The sequence below is a fragment of the Cryptomeria japonica genome, chromosome 6, assembly GCF_030272615.1.
Source record: "Cryptomeria japonica chromosome 6, Sugi_1.0, whole genome shotgun sequence".
Classification (NCBI taxonomy): Eukaryota; Viridiplantae; Streptophyta; class Pinopsida; order Cupressales; family Cupressaceae; genus Cryptomeria; species Cryptomeria japonica.
This window is the reverse complement of record NC_081410.1, coordinates 680,324,589-680,345,995: the sequence shown is the minus strand read 5'-3', so window position 1 is coordinate 680,345,995 and position 21,407 is coordinate 680,324,589. Positions and strand designations below refer to the sequence as shown.

Genomic DNA, 21,407 nt, shown 5'->3' with positions numbered 1-21,407 from the left:
CGCATCTGCTCAACATTGCCTTCTTCCTAATCAGCTCAGACCATGTCTCAATTGGTTTGTCAAAGTGACAAACCCATCACTCTTCATCTGTACCGACAACACAACATGTCTTCTCTGTCGGTCCAGTGCATATCCTTGATCTCGTGCACTTGAGACATTCCTTTGATTCACTGGTAGATCTGGTTTGAGCCTTCAAACACCCGCCTTTACCTCTTCTTCCTTATCTCACAGAACTATGACATGCATACTATGCATAATAGGAGATAAGTTCCACTTACTAGTGGAGTGATTCCTTGTCATCTGCATCTTGCAATGCACTCATGTGGCTTCCCTATTTGTGCAACATATCTTCAAACATGCACATGTGATCCGGTGTGGGCACATTCATTGTCAGTCATCTCTTCACATGGTGATTGCACCTCTATCCAGTGGAAGTCCTGTTGTTCTGCAACCACGCAACATACCGGTGACCTATACGTCCTTCTCCTCCTGTGTTGATGTGATTTAGGTAACATTTTGCCTCTTCATCGCATACAACAGCTCAAGCATCCTGCTCATTGTCATCACTTCACTTACCAGTTGACATCCTCTCCTTACCGGTAATCCTATCCGTTTCATCCACACAAGTCAAACACTCACTTGTGTACCAGTGACTCCAGTGGTCATTCATCTGAATGACATTCTCTCCCTTACCTTACCGGTGTTCTGCAACATAAGGTGATATCAAAGATATCACATTATGTACTCCTCCATGACAATGTTGCACATACATCTCTTATACCGATAGTCATCCTATACCAATTGACATCAATGACAACACAATGCCAACATTTTGATAATTGAAAGAAGATAAAATAACTAAAAAAAATTAAGAGGGGAAACAAAAAAATAGAAACATGGAAAGGATTGTGTGCTAGAAATGTACTAATTTTGGTTTCATGAAAAGACACAATTCATTTTATTCAATTGAATCTTATCGAAACAAATCATTTGTTATGCATCTATTGTATAATTATAGGATCATTGAAGTATCACATAATCATATCATCATTGGAGCATTAAAGCATCAAATAGCATCAACATTTTATGGATAAGAACAAATTTGACATTTTGGATGGTTCTCTAGTTTTGCTTTGAACTTGTTCCATTCTTTAAATATATTCTAGGGGTTTGGTAAAGGGAAAACTCTTAGCACAAAACTTCAATAGTAGTATCTTTAAATATTATCAAGGTTAGATATAATAGACAAGAATGTTTTCAAAGATGATAGTGCATATCAAAGCCATAACACAAAGTCAAATATGCAAATTTATAATTATAGCCACACATGTAGAGATTGGTTCTTGTAAAATTATTATTAAAACAATTTCATTATTATTTATATACATTTATTTACTGTATATAAATTTATATATTTATTATTATTTATAGCTACACATGATCCCATTTTGCTAAACAAAAAAATCTTCGCTTGTTTCTTTCTATATACATACTTCCTTTGACACTAGAGACTAGTGTGACCCTTCAACTTTGTCTTTGCAAACTTGACCTTTTGAGGGTCTTCCATTTCCTCATACTCAAACTATTCCTCCATATCATTGATCCAATTGATCAACTATTCTGATTGATTTTTCAAAACAATGTGTAAACTTCAATCATTGACTTTTTTTCCAATCTTCGAGATGTCCTTAAACAAACTAATTTGCTCGAGATCTCCTACTCCATCTTGTTCTTCTTCAAAATAACCTTTTTATTTACCTTCATCTTCACTTTTATCTCTTCCTCGAGTGAAACCCTCTACACAAATCCTCTTATACTGCATGAACTGCATGAACTTATCTTTGTAAGACTCTAAAGCCCTCTTTTTTTAACAACATTTCTGCCACCACCATAGTTTCTTGTTGCAAACTCTATATTTTAAAATAATTTCTTTATTATTATTATTATACATTTCTTTACTCTAAATAATGCTTCCTCGCCTGATTTGCAGACTGCCTACCCGACACCAAGTAAGTACAAATCATATCCTTTATTTCATCCACGTTTTTGTATTCGTTGTGTGCCCCCTCCATCTGATTTTAACATTTCCAAGTCCAAAATTCCAATGTATAAAACTGGCGCTTCTGAATGTCTTTAGCCTTCAACAGAGGAAATCATCGCTAAATTGGGTAGCTAGTCTTTAAACTACCTTTGACCTTCTATTCATTTCTATCCAACAATGAAGAAGATAAGCAGGACAGCTTTAAGCACAGTTGCCCTACTAATTGCAGCGCTGGTGACAATCACAAATGCAGCAGAACATGTATTTCCCAAAGAGGCCCTGCCAACGGCATCGGGGTACCTGCGCATCAAAGAGAAGCCCGGTGCCCTAATGTTCTATACATACTACGAAGCAATCGAACCGGCACTCCAACTTTCGGAGAGGCCGATCGTGTTGTGGCTTCAGGGGGGCCCCGGCTGCTCCGGTCTGCTTGGCAATCTGTACGAATTAGGCCCCTGGAGAGTCGCTCAAGATCTCCGCCTGCACAAAAATTCGGCCCCATGGAACCGTATTTTTGGCCTTCTCTTTCTCGACAATCCCATCGGAAGTGGCTTCAGCGTTGCCCCCACCGACCAAGATATTCCCAGCAATCAGGAAGAAATTGCCAAGGATTTGTACAGCGCACTACAAGCATTCTATCATCTCAATCCTCTGTTCAAATCCCGGCCGTTTTTCGTGACGGGCGAAAGCTACGCAGGGAAATACGTGCCCTCGCTGGCGTATTACATGCTACAGAAGGTGGAGAAGGGGGGATCCTTACGAATCGACGGCGCGGCGATCGGCAATGGCTTGACACACCCTGTCGTCCAGGTAAGTTCATCACTCTACTCTGTGGCCTGTAACTAGGTTTTCACCCTTTGCGGATAAGGACATTAAAATTAATGCGATCAGCAAACCCATAAATTAGTTTTTATTAGATTAAACAATTGTGTTTCAAAATATAAAGTAAATATAGAGGGGTAAGATATTTGGTTATGTTTGTGATATAGAGACATTGCATGTAATTTGTATTTAATTTTCCAAATTTTTGTTTTTTATTATTTGAAATCATGATATTGTGATAGATTAAGAAATAACTTATATATTTTTATGTTTTGTTTTTACACATGCAAAATTAATCTATATATTTGTAATTTCGATCTTGAATCTATGATTTTGAACATCTTTGCAATTTCAATGTTTACGTTTGTAATCTTCAAGAATTTATGTGTTTCTATTGTTTGGACTTCGTAATGTCTAAAGACATTATTAGAGTTTGTTGTGCTAGTCATGAAAGACAACTTTCCCCTCCTTTTGTTTGAATCAAACCCTTAGATCTATTTAGTAATCTTAACCAAGTTAGAAGATACACTAAGCAGAAATGCAAATGCTTATGTTGTCCTTATGATCTTAGATGTGAATATAGTGCTCTCGAATGCTTTAGTGCTCAAGTGATATGATATTTTAAGATATAATGGACAAATATTTAAAATGAATTAGGGTTTCTTTTATACAATGTCGTAGGGCCAATATTCGAATATTTGTGTTCAAGTTGGTAAGCAATGACTATTGGAAATAATTCGACTAGGGTCCATGTTTAAATTTAACCACATACATAGTTCTTAACTAGGTTCACACCAGTGTCTATGATAGAAAATGAAAAAATACAACTCAAATCCAAATTCATAGGATGATAAAGTGCAATCTCAATCTAAGCTCAAGTCAATTGTCAAATTTTTACATAGAAATACATCGCTTAAGTACTAGTTAATACATTTAAGACAAAGGGGTCAAAACTAGTATAAAATGAATGGAAAAAAATGTGAGGTGTTTACTTTTCATCCCTACATTTTTCACCCACTTTGAATTACATGTGAATTACTTGAATCATGCATGTCAACGTAAATAAACAATAACATGAAAGTAAATAACATGCACATATAAAAATATATGGTAGGTTTCCAAGCACAAAATTCTATGACTAGCATTGAATAAAGATCTAAAATAAGCACAAAAAAACTACTTAACAATGTCAACAATAATAAATAAAAATAAAAAGAGAGATAAAGGGGTTATAAAAGAGCCATAACAAAGAGTGATATGGGGTCACAAATGAGCTACCAATAAATCAAATTGTAGTACTATGAAATATCCATCACGGTCAACATGAAGTTATGCACGTGGCTACAAAAGAACCATCAACCAAAAAGTGATGAGTAGTTTCAAAAGAGCCATCATGAAAAGGAAATGTAGGACTACAAAGGGGCCACTTAAACATCATAGAGTTGTGTAAGGTTGTGAAGGAATCATCAATCAAAAGATGCAATTAATTAAAAGAATAGAGAAAAAATAATATTTAAAAGACATGATCAAATAGCACAATAAACATTTAATAATGACATATATTATCATTATATGATATGCATGCAATAATACACTAAGATATAATCATGAAAACATGTGTAAAAAAGGAAAATAAGATTCTCTCCAATATTAGAGATAATGAATGGTGTAGCTGAGATAAAGGTTTTTTACCCTCTCCTATTCAATCAAAATTGTTCACATCCCAAATTTTATTTATATATTGCATTTAATTGACCTTATGATTGTCTTGATAAATATACAGTAAAATTTTAAGCAACGAAATTTCTAAACTAATATAATTCTCCTACAAAATAACAAAAAAATCAATATGCCCCCAAATCCGTGATCATTACAACATGCTTCTTAAAAATCAAGAGAGCATTTCTGGATTCGATTGTGTGAAAGATTTTTGCATCAACGTTTCGGATCACACTCTTTGATCCATCATCAGGATGAAGAGAGTCAAATGATGGATCACAGAGTGTGATCCGAAACGTTGATGCAAAAATCTTTCACACAATCGAATCCAGAAATGCTCTCTTGATTTATGTGATGAATTGTGGAAATCTTTTAGAACTGGAACATACTTCTTCTCAATTCTTTTATCTTGACCTGTTTACTTCCCTAACCTCCTAACTAATTATATTGTTGACCTTATATCTCCATCGTGGAGAAGTTGAATCGTCGAAACCGAAGAGTCTGCCATGTGTTGTCACATGATTGCTCCGTCAACTGTTCGTGTGGCCCGAACATTCGCTTTGTTTACAACAGTCAAGGTTGAAGTTTGGGCCTTTCGTCGATAATGGACTCTTTCACAGACTCCAACCCAGTAACATTTCAGTCCTGTCAGGGTTAGGGGTTGTAAGGAACGCCATGCCCCTTTTTATATCTGTGGTCAGTGGGGTAAGTGTCGTACCAAGAGCCCAATGCGTAGCTTGGTGGGTCAGGTGTTGGAGATCTAAAGAAACCCTTGCTTTCTTTCCTTAAAGAGTTTTATTGAAAACTCGACAAAGTTCCTCGTGTGTCGAGGTGTCGAGGTCGTTGGGTTATTAACATTGTTGATATCTCAATTCAACGCTTGTCCACGAGGATGTCGAGAATCTCCATGTTCACGAGGATGTCGAGAATCTCCATGCACCCTCAATTCAACGCTTGTTCACGAGGATGTCGAGAATCTCCATGCACCCCTGCCTTCTTTATTAAGGACGTTTGGGTCATAGATATTATCAATAGCTTGACATGCATGCTTTCTTGTCGGGATATTGGGGTATGATATGAACCCAAACATTGCTCCTTTTATCATTAGTGGTCACAACTTCCTTTGGTAGTCTAATAGGTAATTGGTTTGGGCTTTTTTATTTTGAGGTTTTATGTAATCATATATTTTTGGAGTTCAGTGACACAAATAACTTACTCTATCAAACTTTTGAATTTTTCCAGATTTAATGGCAAGACCCATTAAACCTTTTGGTAAGGTGACCTCTAACTTAATCAATTTTTTATCAAATTATCTTCACACAATGATTCTTTCAATATTTGGCAAATTTTCTTCTAGAAGCAAGAACTAGCAACCATCACCAAAACTAAACAAAATTGAACCGAAACCAATGTTAATGTTATTGTAGCTGTGGTCGGATTCCTTCAGGTCGACATAGATAACATAAAGGTTGAGATAATATAATTATATTATAATTAGTGTGATAATATAATTATATTATAATTAGTGTGATAATATAATTATATTATAAATAGTTTGAAAATATAATTATATTATTATAATATTGTAATAATATAATTATTGATACTATAATAATCATATTGATAATATAGTTATTGATATTATAATAATTATATTGATGATACAATTATCGTGGTTGATAATATAATAATTATATTATTATTGTGAGATAATAAAATCATATTATTATTATTGTTGTTGTGAAATAATATAATTATACTATTATGTAATAATATAATTATTAAATTAATGGGGCCACATGTGAAGAGTGGTGACCCTTGGTGAAAAGACACCTCTCACATATATAATGAGATGTGCAATCTCATTCAAGATATATATACTTAGTGCTCGGGGAAGACAATGGTGAATTGTCTATGGCTGGGAGGGAAAATAAGTGCCTGTGGTTAATCGAGCTCTACCATTTAACATGGTATCATAGCAAATTCTTTCATGTGCCTGCTCTTTTTTAGTGACAAGATGGGTTCTATTGGCCATTTGGTGGAATTGATTATGTGTCGCATTGATGTTTTGTCATTGCTGGCAACACTAGCTGTTTGGATGCTTTACCAACACCCTTCTGGTCCCGGTAGGTTGAGTGGATTCTGGTTGTTGGATCCGACATGATCCGGTAGGCTCCGATATAGTTTGGTGATGGAATTGACTTGTTCATGATACTCGTGCTCATATTCGGTTAGTTGGCTTTGGTCTGGTGATCAGATGCTATCTTGCTTGCTTAGAAGCTTAGTTTCTGGCTTCGGCGAGGGTTTCACCGACAAAAAAATTGATGAAGATCTTTGATGAATTGCATAAGTGGTGTTGGTGTAGCTTCTGGTGGAGTTTCAGGATGTTGTTGGTGATCATGTTCGAGACTTGGCGGATGGAGATCATTGTTGTAGCGTGTGGACCTATACTGGGTCCCGGTTGGTGTAGGTTATGGACTGACTTTAATGTAACGTGTAGATTGGACCTCTCAATGTGTTTCCGAGATGTCTTATGTGTTGGATATTATTTGTTTGGTCTAAGACCGACATGGTTTGTAATTATGTAATTGGTTTATTTCTGGTGGCTGACCTAATTATTTATGGTCGAGGGTTTGTATATATATATGTAAGATCTCATTGTAGATCATCATGGTTATGTTAGAGGTCATGGTCAAGGAATGTAATGTGCGAATAATGTAATATCATTTAGGCAGAGGATTTGGTCGATCATTGGAGATCGAATTGGGTTTATGTAAGAGTATTCAGTCCTCCGGTATTGAGCTTAATTAGAATTGTACTCAAGCATAGGAGATGTTATCTTTTTGCAGTTCAACACTTCTCTGGATTGTAGTCTGGATTTCTATGTAGTTAGTGGGGCTCCTTTTGTGATGAGCAGTGTGCTCTAGGCTATTGGCCTTCCTGCAAGTGCAAGCCCCTCAATTGTAATTCACATACTGTAGAAGTATTATCTCACTGTGGGTAGGCTTCCCACCGTGGTTTTTCCCTTTACTCGGTTTTCCACGTATAATTCTTGGTGTCATGTGGATGGTTTTTATTCTGTGATTATTGTTTATGCTTAATTGGTTCAACTATTATTCCAGTATTAATGTTTTGGGTTCTGGTATTAAAGTTTTAAATTTCTGATAGTTTCGGTAATCTGTGACCGCCCCCCCCCCCCCCCCCCCCCTCTTAGTTGTCTTCTGGTTATTTGAACTGTCTAACAAGTTCAACTCGAGTACAAATTCAACTCCTTGTTTTACATCATCAACAAATTGATTATTGAAGCGATCTAATTATGATGAAGGCGAACCTCTCTAAGACAACGATTTTGTATTATCTTCATAGGCTAGTGATTTGATATCAACATTGGGATAGGGGTTGTACCCTAGTTCCAAAATTCCCCAGAATGGCCAATGAGAGTAGTCTGAAAGATCGAGTAGCCATCATGACGACATGTGCTAAGTCATGTTACTAAGTTTTTAGAAGAGTCATGGATGTTGTTCATCACTTTTGCATAGACGAGAATGGTAGATAAAGTCGTATTGTCTTCGAGCGGGAGATTATGGTTTAGAATTATGAGTCTATTCACATTCGCTAGATCCTTTGAAATCATGAATTGTTTGTGTTTGGCAAAGGTAGGCTGAATGTCCTTGATATTGGGTAATAATTGACCATGAAGGTAGTTGTGTCGACATTCTCTCTGTTGGCGCAAGTTCTTTCAATTCTTCCGTAATAGAGCCATTGCAATTTGGTAAAGTATAACCATGGCTTTACTTCTTCAAACGACTTGGTATTATCACGGATTATTATTGCCAATGCGAATTTCAGAATGGCAAGACCATTTTCCTTACAATCACCGAGTATAGGAATTAGGTTTCAAACTCAGACATCTGGTTGTGTGGTGTGAACTCTTCCAACTGTTTGTGAGTTATAGTCTTCGTGTGAAGGTTTTCCTTGGTTGTAGGATGCTTAATCATGGTTACGTAATTCAATTGATTCAATATTTTGATGATATCTAGTAATTCATTGACGCAAGTCTGTGGAGTGTATTGGATAGGTTGTTGGGTGCATAGGCAATACATAACCTTCTTGTGGAATCATTTCATAGCCCAAGACAAACTGTAACCCTTTCTTCTACAACAATTGGTGAATGAGGAGCAACTGATAATTATTGGTGATATAAACTCTACAAATCGGAACTACTAATAGCCAAACTTCTTTATGTATGCGGGAACAACTAGGAAGGTGCCCAGTTTTTATCAGTGTATGGTTCGACCGGTGGGTTTACTGAACAGTTAGAAAGAAAGGTCAGAATTAATGATTTCTCAATACTATTTGGTCCCGGGGGTGGTAGCTACTAAAGTGTTCTTTATAGGAAAGAGTGATGACCTAGTTGAACGCATTGCTAAAGAGGTTCCCTTTGAGTGTCTAGGTCAGGTCACTGACGTGGTGCCCATCGTTGCATTCCTGGCCAATGATGAAGGAGGGTGGGTCAATGCTCAGGTCATTCGGGTCAATGGTGACAATCCATGATAATGTATCAGTCGTGGATTCCTGAGGCTAATATTAGCCTACTGATGCTACGATTGAGAAGTTGGCTATTGCATCCAAGAAGTTGGTAATTGCATATGAGAAGAAAATTGTCTCCACCCTAGATGTGATTCCTATTTCAAATGATAAAGATGACTCTGTTATTGATAGTGATGCGATTATCGACCTGAGTTGAAAGTTCGGCCTGATCACTCCATTCGTGTCCCTCCTATAATGGAAGTGGATAAAGGTTCTGAGATCCATCATAAAGAGATAAGTATTCCGTGTTTGATGATTTTTTTTTGTTGTTGTAGTAATTAATTCATTGGGATATTGAATCTCGTTTTCTTCTAGCATTGGTATTTCCCTTCGGATAGAATAGTTCTATGAACTATTTGTAATCTCTTTGAAATGCTTTCAGGACAGACCAAGAAGCATAAGATTGCATTCAAGGAAGGAAGAACTTGATAATTGTTGCCATGAGACTAAGTTGGTAGCTGAAGATGTTTCTTCAAAGAGGAGGTATTAACATTCAGAGGGAGCTTGACATTTTCATCAGAAGCAACCTTAGATGAGGAGGTCAGGAGGTTAATATCTATTTCAAAGGGAGCCACATCATCATCAAGCCCTTGTTAATGCATTCTTCTTTGTGAGGGAGAAGTTTGAGGTGCAAACCCTTGTTAATGCATTTTTCTCCATTGAGAGAGACTTGAGGTGTAAGCCCTTATCTCCACCCTCTGATATGGTTCATGGTGGATGTCACGTGTGTGACGCCATGACAACACTATGTGAGAGAGTCCGTGGTGATTTTCTTGTACTTGTGTGTTTACCCTCTAGATGATCCATGGTGAATATCATTGTGAGGTGACGATCTCACAATAATGGTTGATATCTTGTGAGGTGATATCTATGGATAAGCCATAATGGTGGATATCACGTGAGGTGATATCTATGGATAAGCCATAATGGTGGATATTGCGTGAGGATATATCTATATATAAGCCATAATGGTGGATATCATGTGAGGTGATATCTATGGACAAACCATGATGGTTGATATCACAAAGAGGTGATATCTTTCCCTTCCACATATGGGTGTAGTCATTGTGGTCAACATCATGATGAGGTAACGTGTCTTGTAGACATCTAGAAGGATTCCTCCCTAGCTAAGAGGGAGTGTTGATATATAGCGTTGGTAGTAATCCTATAGGTCGACTAACTGAGACCAATTATGTGAATGGCCTATCGACCTTACATATTTGGTGTTTCAATTATTTGGAGTAGCCATGGTGACCATAATTATGAGATGACGACATCAGGTTGAGTGGCTCTGTGTTGGGCACTTGTGTTTATATTATTTTCATTCATGGGTGTAGCCATGATGGATGTCATCACATTATGTCCATTCGTGACGAACTTTGTTCCACCCTCTGGGAGTACCCATGGTGGATGTCATTTCATGACACAGATATGAGCAAGGAGTCCTCCATAGCTAAGAGGGAGTGTTGATGTTTATAGCTAAAGTCAAATCCTTGTTTGGGCTGACCTAATGAAGAAGTGCTCCATTAAATATAAATATTGAGAAGGATTCCTCCCTAACTAAGAGAGAGTGTTAATGTTATTGTAGCTATGGTCGGATTCCTTCAGGCCGACATAGATAACAAAAAGGTTGAGATAATATAATTATATTATAATTAGTGTGATAATATAATTATTGATATTATAATAATTATATTGATGATACAATTATCGTGATTGATAATATAATTATTATATTATTATTGTGAGATAATAAATCATATTATTATTGTTGTTGTGAGATGATATAATTATATTATTATGTAATAATATAATTATTAAATTAATGGGGCCACATGTGAAGAGTGGTGACCCTTGGTGAAAAGACACCTCTCACATATATAATGAGATGTGCAATCTCATTCAAGATATATATACTTAGTGCTCGGGGAAGACAATGGTGAATTGTCTATGGTTGCGAGGGAAAATAAGTGTTTGTGGTTAATCGAGCTCTACCATTTAACAAACAAAAGAAAAAACTAAAATTACTTTTGGATGATGTAGGATCACTTGTGGACCCAGATGCTCCTGCTCATAAACTCTAAGTAAGAAAAATGTTCCATGAGTTGGAAACTCAAACATCTCAAAGTGCATGGGATGATAATCCCATGCTTGTTTTGTATCTAAATCTCCTCTTTATCCAATTAAACTCTTCCACTCTTCTTCTCCATCTTCAATGCACAAGTCACCACTACTTGTTCTACTTTGTAGAATTGATCCATGACCTCCTTGAGAAAATTTTCCATTACCATTTACACTATTCTCAACCGTTATCTTCTTTGTAGGAACATTCATTGAAATATTCCCAACCTTCCTTGTCTCTTTTATTAGTTGTTTTCATGTATTTCAACAAACTATAGAACTATTTATTTTTACTTGCTTCTTCTCTTTAGGAGAACTCAAGACATGTTTATGTCCATCCTTCATGATGGTGTATAAATTTCTTCAACCGTGATAGATAACCTCTTTGTCAAACTGTAAAAGCCTTCCCAATAGCACATGGCATGCATTCATTGACATCACATCACACAAAACTTCATCCTTCTGTATGGATTGAAATGTTTTCTCCTTTATAAACCTAGTTTTTCCACCATTTCCTTAAAAACTAGGTTGTTAGTACTACCACCACCTATAATGACTTTGCAACACTTACCTCTAGATTTGCACATAGTTTGGAAAGAAGATCTTCTTTGAGATGGTCCATTCTCTTTTGTATTGGTTTCATCAACACTCTCCTTAACATGAGAGATTATCCCTTCTCTAGCTCCTCGGATTTTGGTGATGCCACACTTTTGTCATCATCTCGTGCTAGTTGATTTCTAGTTGTGCTTTTCTTGCTACCCTCCTGTATTTGTGGACATTCAAATGCCTTATATCAAGCTTCTCCACACTATAAACATTTGCCTAAAAACACCTAAGTGCTAAGTACTGCTACCATATCCTCTTGGTCCTTGTGATGATTCTTTATTCCATTTAGGCTAAGCTTCTCCTTTACAGATGTGTTTCCCTTTGTTGTTGCTTGCTTGTCCTTTTTTTGCTAAGAATCTTCCTCTACATTGGGAATTATTCTATTGCCTTTTGAATATCTTCTCTTCAGGCATACTAGCAAGCCTCTTCAACATGCCCATCCAATCTTGGATATTAAATCTCAATCCATTTATGTATCTAGTTACCTTCAACTTATCCATATGATGTTGTCTAGATCTAATTACCTTGTGAAACTCCTCTACATAATTTTTCACACCCACGTCTTTCTGCTTGAAGTTTTGTGGCTTTCTAAACAACTCTAGTTCATAGTCTCTAGGCATAAATTTTCTTTCAACTTGGTTGCTATCTAAATACATTCAGTGATCCTTGTCTCACCATTTGCAACTCTTTCCCTTTTCAATTCTCTCCACCAAAGTGTAGCATGTCCTTTTAGTTTTGTTTGTGCCAACTTAACCCTCTAAGGGTCACATATTTCTTTCAAATCAAAGTGCTCTTTTAGTTCACCATATATAATCTACCAATTCATCAAGGTTCAATGTTCAAAAAAAATAGACACCTCCATTTAGTTGCCTTACTAAACTTGGCAAGAGATCTCAAGAATAAGTTTTTCTAGCATCTACTAGTTGTCCATTTTCTTTATCACGTTCATCAACCTCACTTTCTTCACCACTCATATGGTCTTCTGCATCGTCAAGATTTCATTTAGGCTTGTAACTAAATTCCTCAAGTCATTTGTCATTTCTACACGAAGTTGTTCTATATCTCCTCTAATCTAAGGTTTCTTCTCCTTAGAGGAATTTTCTTAATGTCTCGCAACAAATCAAAATAATGCCTTTATCCCTCTATCCACAGATTGTGAAAATCAAACTTACCTTCATAAGTTTCAGTGTCCCTTTTCGCTCTTTGCAACTCTAGAACTCTTCACACATGTGATAGATTTCTTGAGCTTGAAAAATACATGTCACCTCACCTTAAAGTAACTACCAACAACTTCCTAGCAAGAACAACTTTGCTTTGATACTATTTGGTGCAATTGAGGTAAGGGTTTTCTTCTAAACTACCCTACCATGTAGCCACAATCAAAAGTGTTCACACATAAATAATAGGATTTCAATCTTTCAATTGTAGCCTTATGATTACAATCAAACCTTTCAAGTAATTGACTCCATAGATTTACAGTAAAATCTAATTCAAAACAATAGTCTAGCAATGGAATTTTTAAACAAATAAAAGAATTTTCCCACAAAATAACCCAAAATCAATAATGTCCCAAAATCCTTGATCATTCCAACTGGCTTCTTCTCAATTTTGTTATCTCGTCCTCCTCAATTTCCTAACCTCCTAACCAATTCTATTGACAACCTTATATGTCCATCATGGAGGAGTTGAACAATCAGAGCTAGATAGTCTACCAAGTGTTGTCACCTGATTTCTATTTGTCCTGAATATTTGTTTTATTTTCAACTCTATGGTCTTGTTAGGAACTCCATGGCTTTTCAACGGTTGTAGCTATTTTGGCTACATAAACTCCCCGACTACATTGGCGTACACATAATATAACCTTCGTGTTATACACATGGGGGACAACGACCACAACGCTTTTGTTGAGCCCCACAACCATTCTGAGCCTATTCTGCAATTTTTATGTTTGCATAACACAAAATTTTTGCATCGTATGACATTGCGGTTTTTGGAGCCAGTTTAGCCACATCCCTTTTCAACTCTTTGGTCGTTGGGGTAAACGTCTTGCTGAGAGCCCGATACATAGCACTAAAAATAAGATTCAAAGTAACTCTTTGGCCAAACTTTAGGGCATGTCAAATTAAATGGGTCTACCAAAATGAAAAGATAAAATAATTTCTTTAAAGTTTTCTTTTCTAATCAGCCGGAATAAATAACTGTAATGAGTACCTTAGACTAGATAATTGAGTTTTAAAACATTACACAAACACACTTCACGAAATTGACAAAGAGGTTTAAGGTTTTTAGCTTCATTTGTTATATGGAGATATATTAATGTAATATATATCAATTTCCTGATTTTTCATTACATTTGATAGAATGATACCCTAACAAACTAAGAGATGACTATCATGGTTCACTCCCTTACCTATGGAATTGACCTTTGCAACTACAATTTCGACCATAAATTTGTAGTTTTAAGCTTCTTTTTTGTGACCTTGATCCCTATACCTTTAGTCTTTAAGAATTTATTTTTCTCTATTGCCTATGCTTGGTGTAGACATTGTTAGAGTTTGTTGCACAAGTGTAGGAGACAACTTATTATGCCTTACTCAAACTCTTGGATTGATTTAACAGTTTTGAACAAGTTTAGAGACATGCCAAACGTAAATGAAGCTCTTAGTTATTTTATCCTTATAGTCTCAAATATTGATGCAATTCTCTAAAATGTTCTAATACTCAAATGATAGGTTGCTCTATGATGCATATGGATGAATAGCTCAAAATTAGTAGTTGTTCTTTTATATAACACTTCAACACTAACATTTCAATATTATACGTGTTAAAATCTGAGAAATAGATTACAACCTCGAATTTAATTGAAAGAGATAGATCAAATAAACTGTAAATGCAAATGAAATAAACAACATAACAATGATACCGAGAGAAAACTGATGTGAAGTGCTCCAAGGCAAAATAGCATCAGACTACTATCTCCAACTATATCCAATATGAAAATACTGATGAATAATGATGAACAACAAATACCCTAATCAGTACTGAGAGAGGGGGGGGGGGGGTGTGAATCAGTACATACAAAAACTTCTCAACAACTTATCAAGTTAAAACAATGCTAACCGGTTGTCTTCATCACTGAACTTAACCATGGCAATACCAGTTAAACACAATAAAACTTCAAACAACTAAACCAATAAAACTGAATGCTTCAAATAATATTCAACACTTGATAACTACTTCACCAATATACTCATGCATGTGTTGTATCAATAATACCATAACCATTAGCTTTGCATGCATATTCACCTAAACAAAGACTGCTCAATCATCACATGAAAAATGCACAACTCATGACACACAAATTTTTCACGTGGAAACCCAAATGGGAAAAACCACGGTGGGGTTGAATACCCACAAGCTTGTTTTTGAACTCTTTTGAAGCTCACTTTGTTAGGAGCCTAGTCCGGTTAAAGACTTTACAATAAGGTTATGTTAGGAACTGATCCTATTAAAGATCACCCGATTAAGGGATGGCTATATACCTTGTTAAAGGTTGAAACCCTGTTAAAGGTTACCTCGCTAGAGGATTTGAAGAACTCAATGATCTTGAGTCACCTGGTTAGAGGAGTTGCAATAAGCCTGTTAAAGCTACCTGATAAAGGGATTTTCCTACTGTTGAAATGGTTAGAAGACAATAGGTAAAGCTCTGATCTGATAACAACACTACATACTAAGGTAGATCCTTTTCAACTCCTCTACTTTGCAATCACACTCTGCAATTTTCCACTCACTGGTCTGGCAAGTATCTCATCACTCAGATACAAACACAACATTTGCCAACACAAACAATAACAAACATCATCGACCTTATAGACAACAATTAGGTCAGTAGCATAAACCCTAAACCCTAAACATTTTAGGTTTACAATTACAAGCGGTCCAATCCTAACCGTTCAAACACTTCGCATAGAATAAAACAATCTCAAACAGATCACAAGTCATTCCACATCGTCCATTCTTCACCGCATATGGAAATCAGTAACCCACCACGCTCTCTTCACATACCGCTAAGAAGAATGTTCATTCCCGAGGTAGACATTTAATGCAATCGATCTTCACATGCAAGATCCTCAAGGAAATCCTTCACATGCATAAAACTGACGTGGCATCTCGATCTCATCCTTATCTCTTAGCCAACTCATCACAAAATGTTACCGGTTGCATCACACAAGCTAGATTGCCAAACCGGAAACCCTAGAGCTGAGACTACCAACTGGTAGTCACACTTAGTGAAACTCTGACACCGGTCCACTTCATCCCTTCATACCGGTTCACCTGCACTTATTGACATCAATGACAACATACATTGTCACCGCTTCATCATATGCCAACAAATACAAGGTAGCATGTTTATATAGACTCAAGTGAGGGGTGGAGATGACAATACCAACCAATGAGGAGAGACCACCATGATGGTCTAAACATAGTAAATGCACCTCCTCATAGCATGCCGACATCTCAATACCCACTTATCTTAAGTAAACATGCTTTTTAACCTAAGCAAGCTCAATTAAAGTGTAGGAAAAACCTAGGAAAAAGGAAAATAATAAACTACACTAGCAACCCCTCTTAAGCATAGCTTAGGTGGGTGAAAATATGGATCTCAACAAATGAAGTCTGACAAGGTACCCATGTATATAGTCCTCCCCCCCCAACAAAGAAGAAGCTCCCCCCATCAAAGGAGAGTACACCCCCCCTAGAATAGAGAGAGAGAGAAAGAAAGAAGGAACTAAGAAGCCCCCCCCAACAAAAGAGAACACCCGTCGCACCCCAAGCAAAGCTCTCAAATGAATGAACTCGCTCTCAGTGAAGGGTTTGGTAAAGATGTTTGCAGTTTGATCTGATGTCTGGAAATACTGAAGATCAAGAGCCTGCTCATGAATCATCTCCCAAATGTAGTGCATGTTAATCTCAATGAGCTTGGTCTGTTGATGATGGACCGAATTGCAAGAAATCTGAATAGCACTTTAGTTGTCACAAAAGATGACTGTAGGCTTTTGAAAGGAAATGCCAAACTCAGTGAGAATGTTCTGAAGCCAAATCGCCTTAGTAGCAACATTAACTGCTCCTCGATACTCAACCTTAGTAGATGAAAGAGCAATAGCAGATTGTTTCTTGCTCAAACAAGAAACTGGACCACAACCAAGAGAGAAGCAATACCCTGAATTGGACTTGCGATCCTGAGAATCACTTGCCCAATCTGAATCTGTATATCCCACCAAGTCAATATCTACGCCTACTGTATAATGAATCTCATAACTGTAAGTACCCAATACATAGTGAAGAATCCACTTAGCTACTTTCCAATGTAGCTCATGTGGCTCCTGCATGAACTTGGAGACCAGGCCCACTGCATATGAAATATCAGGCCTCGTGTGAGTCAAATATATGAGGCTGCCAACCAATTGACAGGTAGCATTTGCCAAGGTTGAAGAACAAGAAGCCTCAAGTTTGACTCCTGATAGAAATGGAGTTGGTGTAGGCTTACGGTCAGTCATGCGAAATCTCGAGAGCATATCAAGAGCGTACTTAGGTTGTCCAATGAAGATACCAGAAGGTGACTGAGTGATCTCAATCCCTAAGAAAGAGTGGAATAGGCCTAAGTCAGACATCAAGAAACGATCATGAAGGGTAGTTTTGACTGCCTTTATACGGGATGAGTGACTCCCAGTGATCAACAAGTCATCAACATAGAGAACAAGGAAGGTGAGAGTGTCATCTTGCTGCAAAATGTAGACATTCGAATCATAATGGCATTGAGTGAAACCAACTGACAGAAGGAAGGAGTCTATCTTGGTATACCAGGCTTGAGGGGCCTGTTTAAGGCCATAGAGAGACTTCCGAAGGAGACAAACAAGTGAAGGATCCTGGACGAACCCCTGTGGCTACTCCATATATATCTCTTCTTGAAGGTTGCCATGAAGAAAAGCACTCTTCACATCCATCTGATGAACTTCTCAGTGATGGGCTGCAACAATAGCAAGGACAAGTCGGATGGGAATCATCTTGGAAATTGGTGCAAAAGTCTCAAAGTAGGCAATCCTAGCAATCTGGGAGAATCCTTTGGCGACCAAGAGAGCCTTATGCTTATCAACTGACCCATCTGCAACAAATTTTGTTTGGTAGATCCACTTGCATTGAACAAGTTTCCTTCCCTTAGGATGAGGGACTAAATCCCAACTATGGTTCCTCTCCAAGGAATTAAACTCCTCTTGCATAGCAACATCCCACTTGGGGACACTTGAAGCTTCTTGAAAGTATTGTGGATCTGAAGCAATAGCAAAGAAGAGATGTGGAGCATACTCGAATTGAGACCTTGTTCTTCTCTCATCTGGAGGATCACCAACCCAATCACTTGCTAACTCCAATCTCTAACAAGCCCAAAGAGGCCCAATAGCTGGAGAATGAGGAGAAACTGGAGGAGAATCATCGCCCTCTGAATGATGACTAAGAGAGGAGGAAGGTAAATCCTCATCATCGTCATCTGAAGTGGAGGAAGAAGACTCCTCATAAGAAGCAGGGGGATAAAAATCCTTGGAAGAACTATCATCATGAAGTCACAATGTCTCCATAGAAATGAAAGATGGAGAAGTGGTAGAAGAAGAACCGGAAGTATCCTCCTCAAAACCAACACTCCTCTCAATCAAAAGCTCATGTGTGGTAGGATGGAGAAGACAATAGCCTTTGACACCATTTGGATACCCAACAAATATGCAAGGCTTGTTCTGCGGATCCATAGTATTGCATTTCTCTGCTAGAATATGGGCCCATGCAAGAGACCCAAACACATGAAAGTGTTTAACTGTGGGTTTCCAACCAGTCCAAGCTTGGAAAGGAGTTCCCTCCTTCACAACTCGATGAGGAACCCGATTCTAGATATAACATTCACATTTGATGGCCTCTGCCCAATATTGAGGTGCCAATGATCTGGAGTGGATCATACAATTAGCCATTTCCTTTAAGGACCAATTCTTACGTTCTACAACTCCATTTTGTTGTGAAGTGTATGGAACTATGTGTTGAAGATCAATGTCTTTTGAGATACAAAACTGCTCAAATCTCTGGTTGACATATTTCCCCCCATTATCGGTGAGCAGAACCTTGATGATTTTCCTTGATTGCTTCTCTGCAAAGGCTTTGAATTCTTGAAAAGACTCAAAGACCTCAGACTTTTGTTTGAGAAAATATACAAAGGTGTACCTAGAAAGATCATCAATAAATGTCAAGACAAATTTGGTCGTGCTGAAAGAAGGATGTGGAAATGGTCCTGTTAAATCATTGTGAACTAGCTCAAAAATTTGTGTGGCTTTCCACGCTTTGCCTTTATCAAATTTTTCTTCAGGGTTCTTGCCAAGAATGCATCCTTGACAAACTCCATCAGAAAATTGAATAGAAGGCAACCCTATAACCATGTCATGTTGACTAAGTTGCTGCAAGTAACGATAGCTCAAGTGGCCAAATCGTTGATGCCACAAATGACTCACCTCACCTGAGTGAGTAAGAAATGCAAGTGAAGGAGAATCATGAACAAAGTGAGAAAAGTGATATAGTCTGGACTGATGATCTGCCTTTCCCACTGCAATTGTGGACCCATTATGCATCTCACTGATTACCACTGTGTCTGGAGTGAACTCACCCCGCTTTCCAGAGCTAGTGTGAGTGATTTGATAGACAGATAGGAGATTAGTTGACAAAGATGGAACAAAAAGGACATACTGAAATATTCCTCCACCCATGTCAACAGACCCTTTCCCATGTACTTCGGCAGGAGTGTCATCACCTAATAGAATACATGGCATAGAACATGACTCCAAGGAGGAAAAAATATCCTTTGATGAAGCCATGTGGTGCGAAGCACCCGAGTCAATAATCCAGGAATTTGGCTGGAAAGCAACAACAACAACTAGGGCCTTGCCCTTTCCTTTCCCCTTGTGTCCTTTGAAGATTCCTGAGATGAACTTGGTTTGATAGAATCAGGAACCTTGATGATGTTCTTTTCTAGAAGATTTTTTAAATGATCAATTTGCTTCTTCAGACATTTATGCTCATCATGACCAGGTTTCTTACAATATGAACACTTAGTTTTCTCCTTCTTGGGCTTGTCACCTTTTGAAGAAGATGCATCATTAGTTTCTTTTGAAGTAACTAGCTTTTGTTCTTGCTTCTTTTCTCCTCGGTTCTTTTGTTTATTTTCTTGCTTAGAAAGCCCATTTTGATCTTTTGTACCTTGGTTGGCAACCAAGGCTTGAGATTTGGAGGGCTTAATTGTGCCCATTTGAATCAGCTTATCCTATTCTTGTGTGAGTTCTTTTGCAAAATCATCAAGAGAAGGCATTATAAAGCTGGTTCATAAGGCACTTTTTGTAGCATAGAAAGTAGAAGCAAAAACTGAATAGTTTGAACCAACTTTGGAAAGAATGCTTAGAATCAATTGTGAATCTTTCTTATCTATCCCACATGCCTTCAATTGCAATCTTATAGCCTTTAGTTTTGTGAAGAAGTCCTGAATTGTATCAAAATTACATGGATTTAACCCTATTAGCTCATTCCCCAACTAGTGTCTCTTTAATTCATCTTGTTTATCAAACAACCCTTCTAAGTTTGCCCATACATCATTTGGAGTTGTAGCAAATTCAACATGTAAAAGAAGATCAGGAGATACATGATAAACTTACAAGGCATTGAGAGGGGGTGGGGGGTGAATCAGTGCAAGCAAAAACAGTAAGAATTTGATCACCAATTTAATTAACTTGAAACTTATCAAGCATATAAGAAATATCACCACATATGCAATCACCCAATAAAGAAAATTCCACATAACACAAGATATTTATACGTGGAAAACCCAAAAGGGAAAAACCACGTTGGGAGTTGGTACCCACGAGATTCACTATCTGCAGAATAGAAATCTTGACCGGTTAAGGTCTTACAATTATGCCCTATTAGGAGCAGACCCCGTTAAGAGTAACCCGGTTAAGGGATTTCAATAATAAGCCCGGTTAGAAGCTTTGACTTGTTAAGATCAACCTCGTGTGAGGATTTAAGACTCTGATATAGAGCTACCCTGTTAGGGGATTTACATATTATGGACTGTTAGGACCTACCCGGTTAGGGGATTTAGTTATTGCAAACTGTTAGGTAAACAACAGTGAAAAGATCTTCATATAACACCTTCTGTATCTGATAAGATCCACTTCAGATCCTCAAAACTTCAACGACACTTCATTACAAAGCTTCCCTAATTAGCACACATTCACATTCACAATATTCGCTAATGATTTCTCTCTTTTTCACATAGTGACTTGATACCTCATCACACTTTTTATAAACATTTACTTTTAGTCGGCTACAACATTGGAACAATTTCCTAGGTTCAATGAATCTAGACAAACTTGCATTGCACATTGCTTATGTTAGCCACCAACATAAGAAATAAAAACTTGTTCCG

At 37.3% G+C, this 21,407-nt stretch overlaps 1 protein-coding gene across 1 annotated transcript in view; it reads left to right on the top strand.

Moving 5' to 3' along the window:
- Nucleotides 1–1,996: 1,996 nt before the first annotated feature.
- LOC131069250 (serine carboxypeptidase-like 50) overlaps nucleotides 1,997–21,407 on the top strand; it is a 55,721-nt gene continuing 36,310 nt past the window's right edge. The window contains exon 1 of the mRNA XM_058004615.2: nucleotides 1,997–2,851. Within this exon, the coding sequence (XP_057860598.1) occupies nucleotides 2,219–2,851 (633 nt within the window). The 5' untranslated portion in view covers nucleotides 1,997–2,218. The remainder of the gene's footprint in view (nucleotides 2,852–21,407) is intronic.